The sequence below is a fragment of the Rhopalosiphum maidis genome, chromosome 1 (genome assembly GCF_003676215.2).
Source record: "Rhopalosiphum maidis isolate BTI-1 chromosome 1, ASM367621v3, whole genome shotgun sequence".
In the NCBI taxonomy this organism is placed as follows: Eukaryota; Metazoa; Arthropoda; class Insecta; order Hemiptera; family Aphididae; genus Rhopalosiphum; species Rhopalosiphum maidis.
Genome location: NC_040877.1, coordinates 63,967,182 through 63,994,255, shown reverse-complemented (window position 1 = coordinate 63,994,255; position 27,074 = coordinate 63,967,182). Strand labels below are relative to the sequence as shown.

Here is a 27,074-nt window from a genome sequence, read left to right as displayed (position 1 = left end):
GGAGAAAATGCCCTAATGAAAAACTAATGAACTTGAATCAATGAATAAGTATAATAAAAGAAACTATTATATATTATTATATTCATACATATGAATGGTCAATAAGGAAGATCCGTTTTAGAAGACTGTTTAGTAGACCACGTTTAAGACAGAACAAAAAGAAAGTAGAAGTAGAACCGAACAGACTAAAGAGAGGTGGCGTAAATTTATTTAAAGCGCTGGTCATAAATGTCAAAACCCCCTACTTAGATTCTAAACGCCCTGGTCAATTTATTGATTTTTCAATTACATAAATCCATTATTTTTTAGTGTCAGTTGTTGCCTTTTAGAAAATAAAAAATATTTAAATAGTTGAAGTTAATCTAGTTTATACTTTAGAATAATATAATTTAAAAATAATTCTTAGTATTTTTCAAATAATCAAGAGTGAAAATATATGAAAAAATTGAAATTTTTACACAAAACAAGATTATGAAAAAAACGATTTAGTTTTAGTGTTCTAATTTAAAAACTAATAATTATACTAAAATAAAGTTTAGGAATACCACAACAATCTTGTTAAATAGTCTGATTTTTCAAAGTTTTGACAAAATTATGTATTCATAAGTATAATAACATTAATAACGTAAAATATAGAATGTTGCAGAAACTTGAAACTTTAAACATGCTTCTATTCCATATATTTTTTATACACAAATAAATTTTAAAATATTTTGATTAATTTTAAACATTAGTTTATTCAAAAATCTTGAAATTTTAATGACTATAAGTTGTTCTTATAGTAATTTCAAATTATTGAAAATACATTTGCACAATTATTTAAAAAAAAAATGTTTTCATGATTAAAAAACAATCCAATTGTTTCTATTTCTTTATATTAATAAAAAAATACTTCAGTGTATAAATATTAAATCCCCATTATCACTTTGATTAATATTTATTCTAAATCTATGATAATTTACCTTTACAATATCTATATTTGTAGAATAAATTATTTTTCAACTTTGTCAGGCAAAAAAAAAAATTGAGTTGGTTGAACAACAGTAAAAATGCATTTCATGTATTATATTGTAATAAAGATAATTTCATATAAATTATAGTCATGGATCTCTGTATTTATGAATCAATAATTTAATCTAGCATTTTTCTTATCATGTAGTTCAAAATTCCTCCATGTTTATGATATAGTATATCCACTTCAGTGTCAAAACGCAAAATGGCATTGAATGTGACACCTGTGTTGGTCTAAAAAAATAAAATAAATAATTAAGCTACAAAATAAATTCCCAAAAACATTGTTTTTATTTATTATTTACTTTCACTTGGATTTCTTGCAATGGTTTGCAGTTTTGTGGAATATCTATGTCATATATTTCATGACCAGTAAGTTTTAATGTTTCAGCATTTTCTCCGGAACGGAATTGCAATGGAATTATTCCCATACCAACCAAGTTGGAACGATGAATACGTTCGTAAGATTCAGCAATCACAGCTTTAATTCCCTATAGACAATAAAAACCATATTTTAAAATTAAAAATATTTTTATCATAAGCAATCTATATTAAAAATAGTAAAAATTATAAAAGTATATTACCAGTAAAAACGGTCCTTTTGCTGCCCAATCTCTTGATGAACCTGATCCATAATCTTTGCCAACAATAGCAATGAGCGGTCTTCTCTCTTTAGCATAAATTTGAGCTGCATCAAAGACATCCAACTAAAAATATACAAATAATAATTAGTTCAACAAAAAAGTATTAGATTAAGAATATGTATAACCTCTTGTCCACTAGGAATGTGCAATGTTTTTGGTCCAGTGTTCTTCACCAACTTATTTACTAATCTTATGTTAGCAAACGTTCCTCTGGTCATAATATCATCATTTCCACGTCTTGAGCCATAAGAGTTAAAGTCTTTAGGAGTGATACTAAATATAATTGGGATTTTAGTTTTTAACATATCTAATTATTAAAATTAATAAAATGCTTAAGCTTACTTTCTCGAAGCTAAATAACGAGCTGCAGAACTATTTCTTGCAATACTACCAGCTGGACTGATGTGATCAGTTGTTACAGAATCACCAAGAAATAGTAATACATGGGCCCCTTTCACTGATTGAACACCAGGTAATGTCTAAACAAGAAATATTTGTGTTGAAACTATGAGAATTATTATTCTATTTATAAAGTAAATTGGTTTATACCTTTGTCATGCCATTGAAAAACGGAGGGTTTTTTATGTAAGTAGATGATACATCCCATGGGTATAATTGGCCGTCTGGGGCTTGTAAACATTGCCAAGCATTAGAACCATTTTCAATGCGCGCATAGACATCTTGGAACATTGCAGGAATTACAGTTTGTTTTTCAACAGCTTGGATCAATGCTCTAGATGGCCAAATATTTTTCAAAAATACTGGTTTACCATTTTTATCATTACCTAAAAATATATAAATAATACATTAAATCAATTCTATTTTAATAAAAATGTGTACCTACTAAATTCAATGAAAAATAAAAATAAATATTTTTAAATCAGACCACTGGTAGTACTTCAAAAATGTTTCTCTTTTAACAGTTTAAGTAGATAAAAAGATTTGGTGGCCAATTTAATGGAGCATTTAAAAATGAATATTTTAAAATTGTATGTGATTTTAACTTTGTCATACTAACGTAATAACGTTCTTCAGTGCCATAGCCAAGGGGTCTTACGAGCTTAAGCTCCCCCCAGAAATTTCAGACTACAATAATTTTATTAATTTTATCGAAAATTGATGACCCACTGCCCTGAATACGGAAAATAGCTAAAAAAAAAATCATTAATTGTTTGTGAATTGTGGTGATGAAGCAACACCGTTCTATCACACTTACTTAATAATATATTAATATGTATAATTATATGAATTATATTGTCAGAAATATAATGCAAACTTAATTTGTTGTTATAATTGGCCATCAAAAATTAAGCCTCCCACCGAAAAAAAATTCTGACTATGGCACTGATGTTCTTTATGACAAAAAAAAAGCTTTAATAAAAAACACATACATTCCAAGTACAATAAATTACCAATATTCAAAATATTATACTCCAACAGCCTTAATAGATGATTGTTTAAGGAGCTTGAATGTTTGATGTTTAATTTATATAATTATATGAAAGGGAGAGTTAGAGAATTCGAGAAATATGCAATTTCCCCATAATTTATCTTTTGAGGCATCTAGTCGATGAGAATAAAAAAAGAAGGGGTACTTTAAATAACAACAACCACACAAGTTGGTCAAGTTTCCCAACAATCAGATATAGAGGTTACGTTTTTTATGAAAAATTTTTTAACGCTCACCTATAGGTTCAGTTTCAAAGTCGATGTCCATGCGTCCAGCGATCGCGTATGCAATGACCAACAGCGGTGAAGCTAAATAGTTGGCACGTGTGTTTGGATGAATGCGGCCTTCGAAGTTCCGGTTGCCGGACAAAACTCCACAACATACTAATTCGTTCTGAATTAAGACACAAATAAATATTCAAGTATATTAATATAATTCTTTTTTTAATGTAAACATTATACATTTTATTATATATTGATTTTTTAAACTTAAGACACTATTACTGACAAGACTGTGCCATAAAAATATGTATTTATTAATTTTTTTAATAGTAATATACATTTTAATTTTAAATTCCTAAGCGAATAATTTATTTGGAATATTTCAATGTCAAAAAAATCAAAATCGAATTTTTAATAAGGACTAATATAAGTGAAGTAGTGATAGGAATACCTCGCAAAATGTTTGTCCTCTACACTGCTCATCAAAACTTTAAATAATTCTTATACTTATAACTTAACTAATTGACTTAAACAAATACTAATATTAACTACTCATTTGAAATTTAATTTTTTTACAATGGAATACTTTATGTTATCAGTTCATCAGTGGTATATTATATAGAGGGGGGCCCCTAGTGAAATTTCAGATTCAATCAAGTGTTGAAAAATGCTTAATTTACTATACATATGTATAATTTAATAATAAATATTTATATATAGATTAAAATTACTCTATTAGTATTATTTATGTCATAATTGCTGGTTGTAAATTGGCCCATACTGAAAATAATTCCTATATACGCCTCTCATAAGTCATAGACTATGACGCATTGCAGTTCACAGTCATGTTTATCATACTTATATGCCAACGAAATACACATAATACTGTATACTAGTATACTACATATTATAATGATCGTGTCGAGCACATTAAATTGAATATAATATTTTACATTTATATTTTATTTTATTATTAATCGTCAGTCAGAAATAAAAACATTTATTAACTTTTAAACTGTATTTTTTTACCAAAAACTCTCAAGAGTATCATAAATGACAATCCTTTATCGGCTTAATTAGTAGTCATTGCAAAATAAATAATAACCAATAATAATTTATTAGTTCTGTATTCAACTTACCGACTCAATAGCGTTTACGATTTGTTCAGGCAAGGGTCCTGAATTTCCAATACACGTCATGCAACCGAATCCAACGGTGTCAAAACCAAGTGCTGTCAAAGCTGGGGTAACTCCGCTCTCTCGCAGATAATAAGTAACTACCCCCGAACCAGGTGAAAGACTAGTTTTGATATATGGCGCCACAGATAAACCGGCTTCGACAGCATTTTTAGCCAATAAACCTAAGAAGACGACGATTAGAAAATTATTTAGAAGTTTCATTTTTTAATGTAAAGTTCATTATTTATTTACCAGCTCCAAGCATTACACTGGGGTTGCTTGTATTTGTACATGAAGTAATGGCAGCAATAACAACCGATCCATGTCTTAATGTATATTTTTGATTATTGAATTCAAATTCACAACTGGCATTCAATTTGTCTGGACTAATGTTAAATCCTTTAAATCCAATCTAAAAATAATATAATTTGTGTTACTATAACTAAAAAGCATAAAATGCAATGAAAAATAAATTTAAAAACATTTTTTTTTTTTTTACAAATATTTTCTTAAATATTTTGTTTAAAATAATTTGAATCTATATACGAAATTACATTACTCAAAAGCGTATTACATTGCTGCATAATATAATTTTTTTTTTTAATATATTAAATGTTGAATAATTTGTATTTCTTACAGATTAAAATGATACTAAGTACAACATACTTTTAATACCTAAATAATATAATTTAGAATACCTATTGTAACTTTGTAAATAGCACATTATTACATAATACCATTAATTTTATAAGTTTTAATTATTATAATATTAATACAAAGCGATGGGTAAATAACAAAATTAAAAATAGTTTCTTATAATAATTATAGTTATTGTTTAATATATAAAATAATACCTAATTTTTACACCACATTACGTAACTATTTAAATAACAATTATTCATAATTTAAAGTATACTAGCTAAAGCACAAATCCCTGCCAGGATTACAGTAAAAAATAAGATTGTTGAATAATTATAAAAATGTACATATTATTATACATAATAATGTGCCATTAATGATTAGGAAAACTAAAATTGAGAGTAATTTAATTTCTTAAGTTTTAATAACTATTTTTAGATATACGCAAACATTTTCATAAAGGAAAACTGCAAATATTTCATCCAAAACAAATGAAAATTCCAATGATCTTCTGTATTATTACTATAGAATTTTTTTATGAACTATTCATTATATTTTTTTTGTTGTTTGGTATTATTTGTATTTTTAATTTTTCAAAAGATTTAACTCAGGACATGGCAATAAAAGTTGGTTATCAGAAAAAAAGCCTCGTATCAACAACTAATTACATTATTCGTTATTTTATTATGATTTACATAATTAAATATAATCATTACATTTAATATTATCGATAATTGTCTTGGTACCTACATAATTTAAAAAATAAATAAATTGTCATTTGTATATAATCTAAATAAATTGTTATTTGTATATAATCTAAATAATTTATTTAACATTTTTTTTATTGTATAATATACAAATGACAAATTAAAATTATTTTAAATTTTTACCCTTAAATATTTTTTAAAATATGTAAGTATAAATGACAAATGACAATTATTGACAATGTTAAATGCAGATTTCAGCTATACTTAAAAATATGTTAAAAAATTTTTCCTTGATAAATGTAATGATTACCTATATTTAATTATGTAAATCTTAATAAAATAACGAATAATGTATTTAGTTAGTACGGGGCTTTTTTTCCTAGATTTATTAAGTTAAACATGACTAAATATAGATTGGTGTAGATACAACATTACAACCTTACATTATCCAATGTATGACACTGTGCTTTTATTTGTTGACTTATTGTCATATTCTTGTAGGAATTGACGTTTATACAGTATGCAGTAATGATACAAAAACTATGTAGGAGTAATGGGGGTTGTAAAGATGTGAGTGGGCGCACGGTAATCAAAGCGCATCTCGCCATTCATTGCATAGAGAACTAAATATTTTAAAAAACTATTTAATTGATACATTTTTGGACTTTTCTTATTAAATGGCTCATCTGCTCAGAACTCACTCAGAATTTGCGTTTGGAAAGAAAATCGTGAAAATCGGATATAGCTGTTCAAAGAAATCGTCTCACGTTATAATAATATTTAAAGATTGTCTAATATATTATTTTAAAATAAAGGAATTATTGGAATTTTCTACTAACTATACTACATTACTCATAATACTACTGTCACAATTCACCGGAAATGACGGAAATATTTTCCAATTTATGTTTTCTGAAAACACAGTAATGTTAATATTATGTTATAATACCTAGACATCAATAGGTATTTAAAAATAATAGTTGGTCGACCACACCTTAGATTAAAAACGTATTTATTTTAGATACCTATCGAATATGTCAGTACTCAGTACTAGGAATTTCTAAGATTATTCTGTATTTGTGGGATTCGTATTTTGATTCCGAAAATACCTTTATAGTACACCAAGACCAAGACCTTGAATAACAGTTGTATTTATAAGTGGTAATTGTACGACATCTACAGTGGGAAAGCCTGGAGCATAGGAGGCAAGAGAATTTTTAAATTTATATATATTTTTCATTATCTACGGTCTCTGACATATTGCATAGAAATAAGTAATAACAAAACATTCCAAAATCTAAGTGATGCCAAACGAATACCCGATGCAGAATAGTTTTATTATAAACTGTAGTACAAACTATTATTATTAAATCCATACAGAGTTAAAAGAATAATTGAAATAATGTGATAAAAATGTCTGATGTCAAAATGTTCCTTCGATTACCATTAATACATTATTAAATTGTTCAAAAATGTACCTAAATATTAAATAAACTACAATAAAATAAACCTGACCGAAATTTCAAAAGAATCTCTAAGGTGTTAACTGGTGTAGTATGGGATAAACACTTACCACCTTGCCTTTTTTGTTAATGTACCTCACCGAAAATAAAATTAAAAATACGAACTGCAGGACAGTTTTGAGACGCAGAAACTGTCTTCAAAACAATTTATGGTTTTAGGGATCAATATTTGAAAAAAAAAATACTTAATCCAACAAAATCAATAATAATAGCAAATAATACATTTTATTTATACTACGTCCTATTGCAACCACTTGTAGGTCTTCGTAAGAGGTGAATTGTGCTCCAAAATCCCAACAGAATAAGAAAACATACCTATAATGAAATAAACCACTATATTATGTTATAACCTTATAACACATAGGTGTAATAATATAAAGAATACCTGTGAACGGATTTCTGAGATATATAGCTATCTATTTATATGGATTTTGAGCAAATCAATTACCAAAAAATATATACATTTTTACCTTATAATAGCGAAATAGCCAATAACGTGATTTTATACATTTACATCCATATTCAATTCTGGATTATAAAGATTTGTAAAAATAATATTAATATATAAATATTAATAATTATAGTTATAGTTGAATTCTATGTTAAATTAACACTATTACACTAATGAGAAATGAGTAATAATGCTATTATAATATGAATATTATTACAACAATCATTATTACATTTCAACCATAATAAAATTCTATTTTTGTCGAATTCTATAAGAATACTACAATAATAAATATTCAATAGTCTTATTATTATGTATATTAATAGATCATGGATATATTATTATTATTCATACTATTATCGCATGTTCATAAACAATATTTGTATTTTGTTTATTAAATTAGTAGTTCCGAGTTCGTATCAAATAATAATAATAATAAATTTCACATAGAAAATTAGGAACACAATAATACTTAATATTATATAATTTATATCTACAATCCAATTATTAATTGAATCTTATTACCAATAATTATTAATAAGTTGACCACATTTTTGTTCATTTAATATAAAATTTATATAATAAACGGACTAAAATATAATTAGGTATAATGAACTATTTTAGATGTAATCTTAAATTTTAATCGTGTTGATTCGATATTAAAATAAACTGAGATTCTGAAACTTCAATATGGATTATCATTTATCAGAATATTTTAATTTAATCATAAAACTTTTTGTTCATGATTTATTATTAACTTTCGAAATCTTTGAAAAATAAATATTTTGTACACGAAAACACGTAATTTTTACATAATATGAAGATTGCATATTATCATTTTATGATAGGTAACGGCGTGAATTTTTTCTTTAAGTTAAAAAATTTCTCAATATAATAATCTTCATGCTTTAAAATTAAATTAAATTTTTAAATAAAAAATGTTAAGTTGTTGACTTTTACTCGTTATAATCGTGAATATAATTATCTTTGCAAGACGCAATAGGTAGTAATAAAAATATTTGTTATTAAAAATTGTTTATAGACCGATATACCTAATGGCCAAGTGGCCAACATAATTCAGTAAAACTATACAACAATACATTTATATATAATTTACTTATCAAGCATTTAAATCACAATGATGTGATCAACTATTAGATATAAATGACTATAATATAAATTGTTTTGAAACGATTTTTGTGAAAATTAATAATAATAATAAATTAATTAATAATTGGTACATTTAAGACACTTGCAAAGGGCCAACGAATATAATTTATTAGTATATTATTACGTATTTAGTATTTACTTATACTGGATTCTGATAATAAACGAATTACCTATGGAAATAATTTATACAAGTTACTATAATTCGAAAATACACTGAAGTTTATGATTACGCTCTATACTATACCGTCTATACCTAATCATGATAATTTATAATATTATTGTACCTATATAAATATCCACAAAACATTTTTATCTGATTACTATACAATTGTATAGATTCAATTGTTGGTCATGTGTGTGTTATTATTTTATTAACAACGTTAAAGATACAAAAATATTCTGTAGTATCGTGAAAAATACTGAAATATTTTTATTCATTCGAAATCGTTTATCGTGTAATTTTATCAGAAATGTTTACAGTCAGAACTTAATAATACATTATTTTATTTAATGTGATGGAATATTTATTACGGTATATTGTAAACGAAGAGTTTAAAGCCTCACATGTTACTTACTGATATATACAACAATGCGAATTGAAAAAATATAAAAGGTAGAAAAAAATTAGAAACACATACGCAAAGATTGAGGAGTAAACCCGTGGTAGTAATATTTATTTCTTATGTTTAGCAGGTAGGTATTCTTGACCATGGGTGTGGGTTCTTCCGTCCACGACCATCATATACAATACATATTATTTACAATAAATGTATATAATGTATATATATATATATATATATTATGAAATATTTTGGGCCAAAGGACAGTGTGCCAGTGTGTGTTCACTGTTCAGTGTTCAGTAGTTCATCGTCATTCGTTACAAACGCACATATAGCATCTGCATTTTCAGCATCCTAGTAATACTCATAGAAGAATATCTCTATCGATGATTATATCATACTATGCTCTCCCTAGGTAAGTGTAAATAAACATTAATATTCACCATGAAAGTCGTAATTCGTAATGTTAAACTTCAATCTTAATCTATTATACAACATTAAATGTATTATTTTGTTAATGTTTTTCGTAAACGAACACTGTCGTTTTATAGTATATTTTTCAGTAACATGTGGTAATTGAATTTGTGACTAGAATTATATACTATTAATCTGTAGTGGTGATTCGCAACGATTAGTTTTATTATTGTAACTATTATGCTATTAGTAGATAATAATAATTTTGATATAATATAAACTTAGATATTGTAATAGTATTATGGTCATAATTCATTAGCAAAATAATATATATTAACATCTAATAATTCTAATTCATAAAAATGGTTTGACAATAGATAATATTGTATTTTTAATATATTTTAAGTAAAATAACAACAAATAATAAATTGCTAATTATAGTTATTGGTGTTATGTATTGGTTCACTACGTTTTCAATAATTGTATTTACAGCACATGCGGCATACATTAATTTTGAGTCTAAATACAATTAGTGCTTGCTGATAATAGATAGCAGTGATAGTACTAAAGATGTTAATTACCAAAATTAATTGTGCTGCAATCTGCAATTGTAGCTTGAATACTAACAGGTAACAGATTTGTTTTGTGAGTATCAATTTAAAACTTCCCAGACGAACTCTGTTACCCTATAGTTTCAAGAAATACGGTCATTTATAAAATATTGCGGTATTAATTGGGATTCAAAAATAATTGATTTGATTGTTGATACTATGAAAAAAACATTAAATATTTAAATTACCCGTTTTATCCGCGATTTATGAATAATTTCTTTTGGTAACATGTTTCGTCTTTAGTAATCCAATTTTAAGTCTAAAGACGTTGTTACCTACGAAATTACATAATTATACATCAAACGAAATGGACAATAACTACCTAATAAGGTAATTGTATAATGAATTTTAAAGAATGGTTAATTGTTAATAACTCGTCATCTCTCCATAAGGTAGAACAATAAATAATAATATTATGTCATAGATTATCAAAACTATTATTTCTCACATATAAAAAAAGGTTTTTAATGTTTGATATTATATGAGTTTTCTCTCGTAAATATATATTTTATTCTCTCAAAAATAATGAACTTAAACATATTTTCAAATGAATAAATATAAGGCGACTTAGTCTAAAATTAACGACTAAAATCTTTGTTTATTATTTTATATTTATATTTATGTATCTAAATATCTTTTAAGTAATATGCTTAAATAACTCGTTAATGTAATTTTTGTGTATACTTCAAAGTTATCTCTTCTATAAAATAATAAATTTATAAATACAATAAAATTCACAAAAATATTTTAATTATTAAGATTAATCTGAAAAATCACAAATGCTCTTTAACATTTTCCGTCAGTTGATTAATTATGTAAATGAAAATAACTAGTTTCAAGAAATTCATATATTTGAACTGATACTTGTTAGATACTATTTAATTTAATACATATATTATTTGCTTGAATTTAACCAAAAAATGTTAAGCTATAAAAAATATGAACTACAATTTAAAAAGTAAATGTTTATTTTATTACATGGATAATAGCTATTTGCATTTTTCGTGTGATATACGAAAACAATATTAAGCTTTTATTGTTTTGTATGATTACAAACTTTAAACAATTCGTAGGTTACTACTAATAAAATAATGATATTCATTATATTTTTATTTTTTCAGTCATTATTTATTGTTTTATTGATATTTTAAAATAAATATTTTATCGAATAGTTGATATCTGGTCTAGACATAATGGTATATAAAGATTATAATTATTTTAATTTAGTAGATTATTATCTTTTTGTGTTGATTAGCACATCATACATGGATACAATTAAAGGTTATGAGTTAATGACATATTTTTAATATTTAAATAACTGAAATAAGATAAAAAAAAACGCAGTTTTTAAATTACTACCTTACAATAAATAATGGCTTACGTAACTACAAAACCAGTTTCAAACAATACTTTAAATATGTTTGAAAAATTGAACTTAATAATATTTAAATAGTTACAATAAATATTTGTTTGTAGGAGATATTAGATAGTATAGAAAATCCTTATTTTTTTTCTGAAACTCGTCAACAAAATATTATATATTTTGCTAAAATAACAAAATAAAATGTCTATTAGAAATTATCAAAATATGCCTTATGTGCATAAAATAATGTAGATTAATTCAAAACGCTATACGTTTATTTTGTGCACACTTAGCACACTACAAAATCCAGAACAAGATTTTCAAATATTCCCACAAATCCGTGTTCATAATGATATTATCATGTTTAATGCTTGTACCAGTCGTACCTTTAATGTTATGGAATACCGAAAACGAATAATTATTAATAACTATTAAATGGCTAGGAAAACCAATACCTGGCAACACTAACTAGTGCGCATGACTTCCGAGCATGTAGCTCTGCGTCTGCAATAGTGCAGTCTCTGGAGCTCATCGATACAATGAGGTGGGGGTGCATACTACAACTAGCCCACTAACACCAGGCCAGTCAAGAAGTCGAGTATCAAGAATTTAAGAATCGTTCAGCTTATTTCCGCCAACGTCTAATGCAGTAATGCATGTTCCTAAACCCGACGGATAGGAGGTATCTCAGTTCGCAGTTGTTCGACGTCCACGTGCACGGTGCACTTAACGATTCGCAAGTATTCAAGTACTGAAATTAAATTGTTGATATAAAAAACGTAAATATTTATGTAAAGTACAATTTTTATATTGCTTTAAATGTTATATTACCGTCGACCGTGTGATTTATACTTGGTATATCTAGATATTATATTATTTTAAACTATAAACCGATCTGGTTCCGGAGACCGTGCAACGTTTATTTCACTAGTATAATTGTTATTTTAATATTATTAGTGTTATTTTTCATTTATTTATGTCCGACGTACGTTTTCTTGCTCATCAAAGTCTTAGGTCGTATGCGTCTAGGAACACTTAAAGCTTTGATGACGGGATAGTGTGCGCCGGGGATGTCGTCGATAGTGATGGAGGTGGCGTTCAATGCGGTTTCGTCCGAAAATGTGTCTTTAATTTCCTATTTATATTACTAAATATTTGTAGTTTGTAGTCTTTGGGATTTAGCATAGTCATACATTATTAATGGTGTACGCCGTTTGGTAACATCAACCTCTTTAGCGAATATTAGACGTACTAAAGATGTAAATGTTACCTGCGAAGTTCCCATGAACTATCACTCTACTGACTTCAACTCAATAATAAGTATATGATTATGTTTCTATTATAAGCCTCTATTACTACATTTAATTATGTTAATGTCTAATACTCTTAGTATTATTAATAATTAATTAATTAATTACTATTATTATTAGTATTATTAATATTAAATAGTTTTAATTATTTTTATTGTCTTTTGGATCTATTTTAAGGTAACTAAATCACTATGGGAGTAACATTTACACTTCCCATAGGATATAGGTACTCTGTAGATGATGCAAAATCAGTCTTCGATTATTTTTATTAATATTTAAGTTAGTTATATTATGTACTATCTAATATTAATAGTATATTATTTACCTTACATTATAGAACGTTTAAAAATAATTAGTATTTAGATATTTTTATTTAAAATATAGTTTGTTCAGCGTTGGTCAGAAAATATTGTCAATAGCAGTAGAAACACCAGAAACCTAATATTTATTTTAGCTTTTAGGTACAAACTACAAGGGCAAACCTATTAAATTTAGATTAAGTATTATATATCTGGACAATGAGTTCTATTATAATATGTACATATATATTATATAGCCAGCCTACCAGTACGTTTAGCGATAAGATTTTTTTTCATGTTAAAAGTTTAATATTTTTTTCTAAATTGTATAAATTTTTATATCTTTAACAATATTCTTAAAGTGTATCTTATAATTATAAAGTTTTTTTTTGTAAACATGAATAAATATCATTGCCATGAATTAAAATGTAATTAATACCTAAGAATTAATTAGTAAGTTATAATACTGTCGATGGAGTTACACACACAACAAAGACCAAATTGAAGGTAATGTTTGTAATCGCGATTTAATATTAAAACCATGTATTTATATATATTTTTATATATCCTTCTAGTAGCAAAGTGAAATTGGCACACCAAAGGGGTCAAATCCAAAAAATTCCCAGTACAGTTTTAAATAATTGTGTAAAATGATTTTTTTACAACTACCTTTTGATAAAATAGTATATGTCAAAAATACTCAAACCATAATTTAATGTTAATTATACTTTTTTAAATATTCTTGTTCTCTTTGTGTGGACCCCACCTATTATTTGTGATGTATTTAGTTTAGTTTCCTATGAATGTTGATAGAAACAATAAACTCGGTCAAAAAGATTGGAAAAATAATATGAAAAGTAAATTTATATTAATTTGTGTTAAGCCGTAAAAGTTTAAAGAATTTTGACGAAATTGGGTATAACTTAATTATAATTTAACACTTATTAGTACTAGTTATTTAGTAGTACTCACTGATTTAATTTATGTTCAAAAGATACTTACTATACTATTTGATGAACGGTAAATCCATTTATAAGTATATAAATATATCTCTTTCAGCTAATTTGGTTTTACGATATTGCAAAACCAAAGGACAATACAAGCTTTCCAATCTATCCGTCTCTACATTGCTCACCAAAGCACTGTGGTACGTCTACCAAATCTCTACACAAAGACCTATATTTTCACTATAAAAGACTGACCATTTTTTAAAATCACTCTGAAATGCAAGTCATTTAAACTTATACCCTAACTCAGTGACTGATTTAAAGGGGACACGAAGGGCTTCGCCCCCCTCCCCATTGGCATAATTTAAATACATATTTAAAATTATTGTCTGTATTTGATAATTACCGAAATAATTTAAGATTTGCATTTTAGACTATGCCCACATCCCCAAAAAAAAAAAAAAAAAAAATACTAAATCCTGGATCCGCCACTGCCCCAACTACACTCAAAATTACTTCCATGCAATAGAAATAAACGCCTTAATCGAAACTAGTTTAAATATTTCAATTTTTTATAACTTATTAAAGTATGTACAGTTTTACTGTGAGCTGTGTCACAAGTCAAAATGAAGAGGAATTTCGCCATCCCGTCGTTGTCAATCTTCGTTCAAATGTGCACGAGTATTATAGTCTACATATCAATGTTTTATAGAAAAAAGTATAAATATATCATTCCTTATTTGCTATTATTGAGACTGTTGATACATCGATCTAAAATATTTTTCCGAAAATACGGTTCTTTAAATAAAATAGTCTGCCATCTGTTTACTACGAGAAATTGCCAATTAGAGATACAGTATAAGAATACATAATATTAAACCATAACTAATAACAAGTTTTCTGGGTAACTGATTTAAATTTCAAATGACTGGTGAGTTTATATGAAGTATGTTATAGTCCAATATATAATATAAAAGGTGTATAGCAGCAAGTAACTATAATAATTTAAGTTTTAATAATTTTTTTTTTAATAAATCTGAAGTAAGTACTATTTTATATATGTATGTAAAAAAATTCATAGAAACAAAAGCGACGAGATTTGTTTTTACTTTAATATTGTGTTATATTATTTAATATTTTTCAATTATAAATAAAAGTTACATTTTAAATACAAAATATAATTTAAATAAATATACATCTATAATGTATTATTTAATATTACGATATACAAATAGAAAATATTGCTGGCCAATTAATTTAGAAAAGTGAAAAGATAATTAAGAACTACTATTAAATAATTGGTATCTTTAATACTTATATGTATAGAACTATAGAACAACTATAATATACAATTAATAGAAATTAAATTATTTTTGTAAAATTTGTCTTGCATTAATATAGATTTGCATTAAAGTCTCTGAATTTATATAATATTATTTCTATAAATAAAGTTAATAAACAAGCATTGATTAGATAATATATTTATTAATTGGTAATGACGGTATTGTTAATTAATTTGTATTTATGTGAATGTAAAACGAAAAACTAAACAACTAGGTATAAGAATTTAAATAGAGTAAATGTAATGGAGTGTAGGCATTAGATACTATTATAGTATGTGATCTATGGTTTACCTATGCTGAACAGTAGTTATCAATACAGAAATATTAAAAATGATTAATATGCGTGTTGGGTGATAATAATTCTTGAACTAAATTATATACTCATTAGTCATTACTCAATAATTTAAGTACTGCTTTTAGTCCTAGGAATAATCTAAATAATCCTGTACTATAAAATGAATACATTGCGTTAGTTTATGGCAGAGGTTCCCAACATTTTTTGACTCTCAGCTCCCTTAGTCATTTTCAATAAATCCGGAGACACACTATGGCCTATAGACTTAAAATATATTTCAAATAAGTTTGCGGCACCATGGTTGGGATCTCTGGTCTATAGGGCTTAAATAATAATCCTACAATTTACCTTTCCAGTAATTTATAAACATATTTTAGTATTTTACAATTTATTAGAAAACAATTATTTATGAGATAAAACGTTTTGTATTACAATTATAATTTTAAGGTGTGTTATAGCTATGTAAAATATTACGACTTTAAAATGATAATATCAATAAAAGCATATGATATTTCCTAGATTTCTTACCTTTAAATTTGATAATAGGTAAATTTAGTCTAATATTAAAGCTAATATTACAAAATTAATACTGTAGAACGAAAATGTTCCATATTGTATGTATATGTAAGACAATATACATGGGTTTAACGGTAATCGGTCAAAAAGTTGAATAAAAAGTCCGGATTCAGTTTTTATAGTCTGACAAAAAGAGCGTAAATTTACTATATTACGTACTTTTAAGACGGAGACAAAACATGCGGGTGTGACGCCTATATTATTAGGCCCTCCTAATATACGAGAAAATAAATGATATTGATTATCAATAATTATTAAAACAAAATAATAATACAATTTAAAAATCATTAATATGTTAAAATGGAAGTGTATGTAGAAAAAATAAAAGAACAGATACAGATGAACACAAATATCCAAAGTTCACATAAATATATTATGATGATCAATGTAATCTCATTAAACAAATAAATAATGCAAACAAAACAATCCAGATAATTCTAAAATTCTAACCATTTTATTTTATAAAAGACATAATAATGTAATATTTAACACTATTCAATTTAAAATTAATTCATCAAAAGCATTAAGGAAGAACAGTCTGCAATGAAAAACTAGTTATAAAGTACCTAGTCGCCAGTTGGTAAACCAAAATTAAAATACATATTTTTAGTGATATAGTATTCTTTAAAAAGTTTTAATGACATTTATTTAATTCTATTAATTTATAGTCGAATATAAATAAATATGATGTGAGCACCATGAATTGTTTCTAGTTGGTACTCATAATTAAATTCTATCACTGGTGACAATTCATGAAGCATGCATTTTAATTTTTGACTGATTAAATATTTTATCAGGCTATAAAAGCATTTGCCTAAAAGGTATGTACACCGTTATTTATGTATTAAATTTATTTAAAAAAAGGAATAACTAGTATTGATAAAAAAAAAAAATCTCGTTAGTAATTTTAATAGGTATATTTATATTGCCCATTTTTTATATATTTAATAACTATTGTGCCTCTTAGGTATAGATATGTATATTTCATATGAATATAAATATCTATAAATCTTTAATATGTATTACACGGTGTTAGCACTATAAAAAATAGTTTCATATCAAAATATTATGTAAGTATAGATACTAATTATAAATTATATATATATTTGACAAAAGTAATAAAAATATTATTGAATTATTTGATATTTTGTTTAAATATCTTTATATTTATTATTCGTGTAAAAATAGAAAATTATGCATGTATACATTTAAAATATAATTATTAAACACATTTATATTTTATCAGCAAATATATAAATGTTGAGTTTAAATAAAATATTAAATATGTTAAAATTAAATTAAACAAGTAATGTGAACATCTGTTAAATGCAATTATTGTATGCATAACAAGAATACACTTTAAGAGATTCAATATTATTTTAATAATAATTAATGTTTTATTTTTGATTTGGCTATTAAATAAATGTTAAAGGATGTCTTATTGATTTAAATAAAATGTTTAATGCAGTGTGCAGAACAAATTTTCAAAATAAAGTAAAGAAAAAAATTAAATTATTCATTTAATTGATTAGTAATGAAATACCAGCTAATTTGTAGTTATTTAATACTGATAAAATACCTTCTAATTATTTTTTTTCTCTGAAATGTTTTATACTTGTCTTGTATAGTTGTAAATATTTAAAATTAAACATAACAAAACCAATATTTACTTTTAAGAAATATTTATTTATTAGAAGAATGTTTAAAATGCATTGTAATTATTTTAAGTAAAATATATATTGTAACTTGTAAGTTGAATAATGACTAATATTTTAACATTTTTAACAGTCCTAACATTATGTATACTTATTGAATTAATGAAGACAAAATACTTTTTATTGTAATAAGAATATACTTATTTAAATTACTCATAACCGCGTTAGTATAAATATTAGGTATGTTATTGAAAAATATTAAAATAAATTTAGCATTTAAAAAATATTTACAATATATTAAATAATGAGATCAAAGTTTGTGAGTGAAAACAATTATTTTTATAATGGTTCTAATTTTACACAATATTATATCAGTTATTTGTTTACTCTTTGTATAGGCTAAAACTATAATTCAATAAATTTTTTAGATGCATTCTGTAGTCCTATATTGCCAATGAAAAGAGCCATTTCTAATTTAAATTACTTAGAATTCCTTGGATAAATCAATTAAGTAATCCATTTCCACTTTAAATTAGGTTAATAAAAAATGCAGTATCTATCAAATTTTAAAAATAAAAGTATGTTTTTTGCAGTTAATGTCTATTCTAAAAAATAGAAAATAAACTAATATAGTGCTGAAAGCTCATTATACACTACACTGATTAAATGTATAATAAAAATAATACCTATCTAAAATCTAATAAGTAATTGCCACTTCTAATAAAATCTCCAAACTCACCAATGAATAGTTATTTTTACTATTATTGTATCATATATCATATGATATTAAATATACTAAACACATATTTTTAGTATCTATACAAAATATATTCAATTATAAAAACTACTTACCTTATTTGTAAGACACATTTTAAAATCTTTTTGAGCTTCAGATACAGATACACGATCATGTGGCCTCTTGGGCCCACTGATGGATGGTACCACTTCTCCTAAATCCAAAGTAGTGATTTGACTGAACACTGGATCTTGAGATGGATCATCATAATTTCTTAGCATTTTGGAAGCTTCCAAATAGGCTTTAACAGCAGCTATTTTTTCACTGCTTCGATCTAACAAATAAATAATTAAAACAATGAATAATAAAAAATGTATCATGGGTGAATAGCTATATATTTTATTAGTTTTGTATTATAACTTGTATTTTATTAAAATTGCAAAATATTGAATAGTTGAGCTTGAAACTTACTAAATGTGTTATAAACTGCTTTACTAATAACTAATTAGTAGGGCAAATAATTTGTAAAAATGTATTATTTTTAGCTTACTATAAAACATAGCATTTTTAATACAAAGTGTAATTAAAAGCCATTATTTTGCAATTTTTAAATCATTTTTTTTCATTTTTTCTTAGTCAATATTATTAATAATAATTGTCATAAATATTTTACTCAATAAAAATGTTTTTAATTTAAAATATTACATACTTGATTTTTTTAGCATATACATTATAGTGACTTACTCAACACAAATTATACAGCCGAATAATAGCAATACTCACACTGTATTTTATACTGATTTTTTAGAAATTTTAATAGATTTTAGATTTTTCATAAATTATTTTATTTTATACATTTTAGATACATCACCAAGTAGCAAAAAACCAGTGGCATATTCAGGATGGGGTCATTAGGGACCCAGATGTTTCAAAGACATGTAAAAATTAAAGGTCAACAAAACCACCATCATTACATTAAAAAAAACTTACTGGAAATTTTTTTTTTTAATTATATTTGTTGAAAATAGTTTTAAAATATGGAACTAATTTTATGACATCAGACTCTTTCTAGTATCACTATTTAATAATTTAATTTATATGTTTAAGGAGACCACACCTCTTAAGGCCACCAAGTTTCATATTGCACTACTGTAGAAAACCACATAAACAATTATGAGAAGTTTAAAATCCTATGTTATTCTCAGACGTATATTTTAATAATACACTATATATTGTAAACATTATATTTTAAAGTGAATTAAGAGAAAAATGTACCTAAATGCGATGTATCAATTCTTACTGACGAATAAAATACAATAATATGCATTAAGCAATTCCAATTTTGTGTTGTTAGGTTAAACCATTGACTATAGAATAGACTATTATAATGGTTAAATATTAGAGTGAATTGACCATCATCAAACTAAAAGTTTTTTATTATAATTTAATTTGTATTTGAGCAATAAGGAATTTAATATTAATATTTTACATACTCATGACTTGTTTAAAAAATCAACTTTTGTAAAAAAACTTTAATGATATTTTTACTTATAAGTTTGAAAATAAGTCAATTCTATCTAATACTAAAAATAACTTAAAATGTATCGGTTTTAATATACATTTTTGTATGTTATGCATTGTAAAGACAACATATTGTTGTAGGTTAGATAAAAATGCTCAACATACTTGTTTGTTGAAGATATGAAAGTGTATTTTGATCAACTGGAAAGAAACCTACTGTTGCACCATATTCAGGACACATGTTACTTATTGTTGCTCGATCAGCTATAGATAATTGAGTAACTCCTGGTCCAAAAAATTCAACAAACTTTCCAACTACACCAATTTGTCTTAAGTGCTAAAACAATTGTAATTAATTACTTTATTTTTAATGAAACAATAAATAACATTACAATAATGTCTCTTATATTTTACCTTGGTAATTGTTAAAACCAAATCGGTAGATGTTGCGAATTGATTTAGAGTTCCTGTTAACTGGTAACCAAGAACTTGAGGAAGCAACATTGATATTGCTTGTCCTAACATAACTGCCTCAGCTTCTATGCCTGAAAAAAACAAACAAATCAACATTAAAATATATACTATTTTTCATAATAATAACTTGCTATTTTAATTTGTTCACCTCCAACACCCCATCCTAAAACTCCTAAACCATTGATCATTGTTGTGTGAGAATCTGTGCCAACTAAAGAATCTGGGTATAATGTATCTCTATCAGTGAAGACGACACGTGCTAAATATTCTAAGTTCACTTGATGTACAATACCAGAACCTGGTGGTACAATTAGCATGTTCTTGAAAGCTTTAGCACCCCACTAAAAATGTACACATACAGTTTATTTATTGATTATTAAAGAACCAATATAGTTAAATAATTTACTATCAAAGTACCTTCAAAAAGGTGAATCTTTCTTTATTACGTTCAAATTCAAGATTTTCATTTTTTTGTTGTGCATCAGCTCTAAAATAATCATAGCATTAGAAAAAATTCTTATTTAATGATAACATTGATAGCTTATAAAATTATTTATATTACTCTCTGACAAAATCTGCTTGGATAGAGTGATCAATTACTAAGTCAGAAGGACACACGGGGTTAATTTTTTCGGGATCACCACCTAAGCTTTTGACAGCATCTCTCATGGCAGCAAAATCCACCACAGCTGGTACACCAGTAAAATCCTGTAAATTACTTGCGGAATTAATTTTAAAATTAACAAGTTAATTTTTAAATAAATTGTTTACTTGTAAAATAACTCTAGCAGGTTTAAATGCAACTTCAACACCTCCTTCAATTGTTTGATTAGTTTTCCATTTCAATATATTTTGCACATCATTTTCAGTAACTTGGAAATTATCACAATTTCTAACAGCAGATTCCAAAAGTACTCTGATTGAAAATGGCAGTTGATCTAAAATAAAAAATGTTTTTGTTTTGTCACATATGAAATATTAAAATAATGTATATACTTTTATATTACCATATTCAACACCAAATTTGGGTAAATCAAAAAAAGTGTATTTCTTGTTACTAACATTAATTGTTTTCTTAAAACTTTCAAACGGATCTATAAAAATAAGTTGTAACATTTAATTAAATATAATATAATTTAATTGATTTGATATACGTTTTAAATTTAAAGTATTTTTCACATTTTTTTTAAGAAAAGCTTTCTTAAAAAAAACATGTTTAATATACAAGAAACAAAGAGAGAAACTTAACATAAGCCCTACCTGATTGGAGAAAGTCTAGATTTAAACACACAATGAAACAAATAAATTGAATACTTTAAATTAACCAAAATATTAAACCTACTAATATAGCCAAAAATTATAGCAATATACATAAATATCTAATTATTCAATTTAAAATTGTAATTTTCTTCTTTTTATTCTTAAATGTAATATATATATATATATATATATATAAGTATAATGCTAATGGCTTGAGTTGTCATAGCAGAAACTATATAATTTCAAGACCAATCAAAAAAAATATGTTTTATCAACATATAAACATTTAAACAAATGATTCTTAATTTGCATTTATGGTTATTTTTTGTCACATTTTTAGTTAATGTTTACCACATGAAAAAAAACTCACAATTTCTTTTAGTATTGGTTAAAGTTTCATTGATTCTTGATTGTCCGTTTTAAAAATTTAAGTACTTTTTAGCAATTTCAAAGTCAAATAATTTTCAAACTATAATGAAAACTTTCCATAATAAAACGCGCGTTACAACGAAAAACTCTATATAACTTAAATATTGCATTATAATGGATTTTTTGATTTATAGCCTATTAATCAATTCATTCTCTATACTGTATTAGTCACTCTTAATAACGAAAAAAATATTTTAGGTTTCATAATACAACTTTTGAAAAATACTTATTATTTGATAAAGATGACCCAAAATTATTCAAAGACATGGGACAAGTTCAAAGAAAAATAGAAAAAATATATTGGCTAACCAAGTTCAAACAATGATGGCAGAATATTTAAAATTATTGTATACAATATATCATACATATAGGTGGACGGTTATAGGTGAATTCTAGAAGTTAATGAGTTAATAAGAAATAAGATGTTATTTACATTATAATTATGCCTGATGGCATAAAACATAGCAATTCGAAGTCAAATAGACAACAATTTTAAATTTTGCTTCACAAAAAAAGTTCAGTTCAGCGCTATTGGGTACATAATACTGTTATACAAAAATAATTTAAATTTATTTTTTTTTTATATCCTCTTGATTATGAAAACTCCGTGACAAAAAAAATTTCTTGGTCCCTTCAAATTCATTGTAAAAAATTTTCACTGTATTTAATTGATAAAATATTTTTATTTTTAAATATAAAAGGTAATATTAATGAACTTTATCATAAAAAAAAAAAAATTTTATTATTAATGTTGTTGTATTTTATTATGTAATGTAAGTTCTGATTTATAACATTAATTAGAAAATATATAATTTATCTTGGTATTTACATGGCTTTTAAATTTTTTTGAGCAAATTTTTTTAAAAATATTTAGGTTATTATTATATAATAAAAAAAATGTACTAAAATGTGTTATAATGTTTATGTACTAAAAATGGTTAAATATGCTTGTAAAAACTATGAGTATAAAAATATTGAATATAAAACAAGTTACATTACTTTTAATTTATTAATTAATTATTGTATACTATACATAATTACAATTTCTAATAAAATAATAAAAAAAACAATGGTGAAATGCTGAAAAAAATAATATACTTTAAAACAATAATTGTGTATAAGTAGATGCTTTGAATTTATTGTTTTTACAATAATTGGCTGAATTGGCAGCCTTTATTTCAATTGGAGTTGTACATGAACTATTTACTTAAATTACAAGATAGTGCATATTTAGTGCAATTATTACCATAAGCATAATTTTGATGGTTGAAAAAAAAACAAACCGTAGCCCATCAAAATAGTTTATAGGTATAATTGTATAAATACACATATAAATTATAATAACCCCCTATAATTGTAGAATAACAATTAACAAAAAAAAAAAACCGCAAATGAAAAACTCGGAATAACAATTTTTTAAACCCTAAGAAAAAAATTCCCAGAATACAATATTATAATTGCACACAACCAAATGAAAGTTATTGAACTAGAATATTTTGAGCTTTTACAAATTACAATGTTGTTAATATTTAATTATAAATATATAGGTAGAGGTAGGTAGTAGTTTTGTTATTTTTATCAACTTTAATAAATATAGGAGGAAGTTTTAAAAGTATAGTATTATACTTAAATTACACAAAAGATTAAATAAAAACTTTGATAGTAATTCTATTATAGAAAAAATGCAAATATACCAAATACTTCGATTAACCGTTAAGTTAAATTGAAAATTATTAAACAATAGTTAATGAAGTCACTAATAGTCGTACATAATAATATGTTATTAAAAAAATAAAAGTGGAAGTCATTAAGAGGCCGCCACACCAGCATTTGCTTACTATGTCTATCTCTCACATAATATAGGAACAAAGATACTCCATATTTTCACGATTACGACTCTCTGATTCAGTTTAGTGCAAAAGCACCTATTATATATTTTATAAAAAAGAGTATTTTCTGTGCATTGATCAGATAGATTTTTAATATTTATATTTTTTGTAAATATAAAAGCATATTTTAATTTAAAATAATTTTGATTATTTTTAACCATTAATAATTTGTTGAAAATTATAAATATTAAAAATCTTTCCGATCAATGCACAAGAAATACTTTTCCTTATATAACTATAATATGTGCTTTTGCCCTAAATTGAACCAAAAAGTCGTAATTGTAGAAATACGGAGTATCTTTGTTCCTATATTATGTGAGAGATAGACAGTCACAGAAAAAATAAATGCTAGTGTAGCGGCCCCTTAATTTTATTTTAATGTTATATTAAATTATGACTTAATAAATTGAAATGAAAATATATATTTAATTAATCCCCATATAGTTACTAATGTTACTATTAACAACTAATTGAAAACTAAAACTAAAATACTGATATGTATATTTAAATATCTAATAAATATTAGTATTGATTGGTGGGCAAGCAGTGCTAATTTTCTAAGTAAAGAAATTATATGATTGACTAACAGCGTAAAAAAGTAATATTAATAAGTGTACCTATATTACAAAATAAGACTTATTTTCTAAAAATATTTTAGTGTACTTTTATAATTTTTTTAATTAAACTTTAACTAATGAAAATGTATACCTATGATATTCTTTATCTTACTAAAATATCAATTTCAAAATGAAAAATAATATTATATTAAATAATCCTTATACAACTTAGTTTATGCAGTTAATAAAATCAACATTTGGGAACCTGTATATGAAATAAAATTTTAATTTTAATTTAAATTATTATATATTCAAAATTAATTGCATGAACTCAAATCTTTATGGACATACAAAAAAATATTAGATAATAATAATTATCTTATGCATATGATGAAAAAAAAAATTGTCGCAATCAATAAAATAAAAACTAATCATGATTGAAAAAACCGCCAGTTTCTTACTTAATTGAATGTTCAAAGGTCATTATAATCAATTATAAATGTATAAAATGACAAAGTTAAAATTTACCAGTTCAAAATATGTTTAAAATATTTATAATAATATTATGAACTATAAATTAAAAAAAAAAAAAAAAAATGGTATTCCAGAAAATACTTCAATTTTAATACACAATAACCTTGAATATTAGTTATTAACTCATGCTTTACAATTACAAAGTAATAATTAAAATTAAATATTGACAGTGGACTATTCAATGACAATTGTTCATTCATAATAAGTACTAAGGAAATGTGTACAATATTTTATTTAAAATGTAGAAATTAGGTGTACAATTGTACAGTAATAAAAATCAATATCAAAAAAGAAAAAAACTAATACATTCCGATTCCAATCAATTGTAATTGATTTTTAAGTGATTTATGAATAATAAATACATATTTTTGCGATTCATATACTTACGCGACATTTTTAATATAATTCGTTCTTCTTCCTACACGATAACGATTTAATTAATGTATTATTTATATACAATACAATAAAAATAAAAAATTATTTGTCTTTGAACATTAGAGAAGAAATCTAACGATCAACAAGTAAATGAACTTTCGAAAGTGATTGGTAATTTCCCACTGCCCTGTGGCCAGTACAACGTCTGTATTTTGTACTCTGTAAGTTCATGTACTCTACACTACTACAATCCACTGGTGAAATTAATACAATAATTATTATCGCCGTTAATGATAACTGATAAGGCGACGTGTCAAGCGTTATCAAATCGTTCAGCTGTTTTAACTTCGTATCTAATCATGAGCAATAACACCAATAACCTAATAATATCTTATGTGACCGAAACGAATATTATTATTACTATGTACTTTAACAACATAAATATTATAGTAACTTCTCAATATTACAGCAGCAATAAATGTTTATAGTTTATATATCGAAAATACATTTTAATTCAAATATTAAAAAATAATAAATTAAGAATAAGTTATGAAATCTCACTCTGCGAACATTCTAAATCTCCGGTTTCTAAATGTATTTTAATAAAATAGAATAAACTGCAGTAATTCCGTTTTCAATTTAAAAAGATTTTGCAGAAAACCTTTATATTATCATACCTACTTTTTAAAAATTGGCTTGTATGAATCTGTAATAAATACCTACTCATATTTTATTATTTTTCAGTAACATGGATATATTAATGTGCCTAAACTTATGTTTAGAAATCTAATACGGCGATTCCGTGACGTAGGAATCAAATAGATTAATTTTTCTTGTTTATGTAAAAACTAAAAACTAGCTGTTTCATCACGGCGTTGCCCGTGTATTAAACACGTTAATAATGTGGGTATAATTGCAGTTTAGCTACCACG

The 27,074-nt window shown here is 24.8% G+C and overlaps 1 protein-coding gene across 1 annotated transcript; it reads right to left on the bottom strand.

The window, feature by feature from the left end:
- Positions 1-1,043: 1,043 nt before the first annotated feature.
- LOC113550487 (cytoplasmic aconitate hydratase-like) lies at positions 1,044-26,384 on the bottom strand. Its single transcript, XM_026952362.1, has 18 exons — positions 26,155-26,384; positions 22,106-22,192; positions 21,870-22,036; positions 21,661-21,806; positions 21,516-21,585; positions 21,247-21,439; positions 21,039-21,169; positions 20,790-20,961; positions 19,220-19,437; positions 4,757-4,916; positions 4,466-4,686; positions 3,342-3,498; positions 2,205-2,440; positions 1,998-2,134; positions 1,781-1,928; positions 1,596-1,718; positions 1,317-1,502; positions 1,044-1,245 (listed from the first exon to the last, which is right to left on the bottom strand). Exons 1-18 carry the CDS (start codon positions 26,159-26,161, stop codon positions 1,132-1,134), a joined length of 2,673 nt encoding a protein of 890 aa, XP_026808163.1. The 5' UTR covers positions 26,162-26,384; the 3' UTR covers positions 1,044-1,131.
- Between the last annotated feature and the right edge of the window lie 690 nt (positions 26,385-27,074).

What these genes read in the sequence shown, in the direction of transcription:
- LOC113550487 (XM_026952362.1), bottom strand. An exon ending in AAATGTGTCTTACAAATAAG is followed by an intron (nt 4,917 to 19,219) that starts GTAAGTAGTTTT and finishes TATTATTTTTAG; the next exon opens with ATTGGATTTAAAGGATTTAA. An exon ending in TGCAAGAAATCCAAGTGAAA is followed by an intron (nt 1,246 to 1,316) that starts GTAAATAATAAA and finishes TTATTTTTTTAG; the next exon opens with ACCAACACAGGTGTCACATT.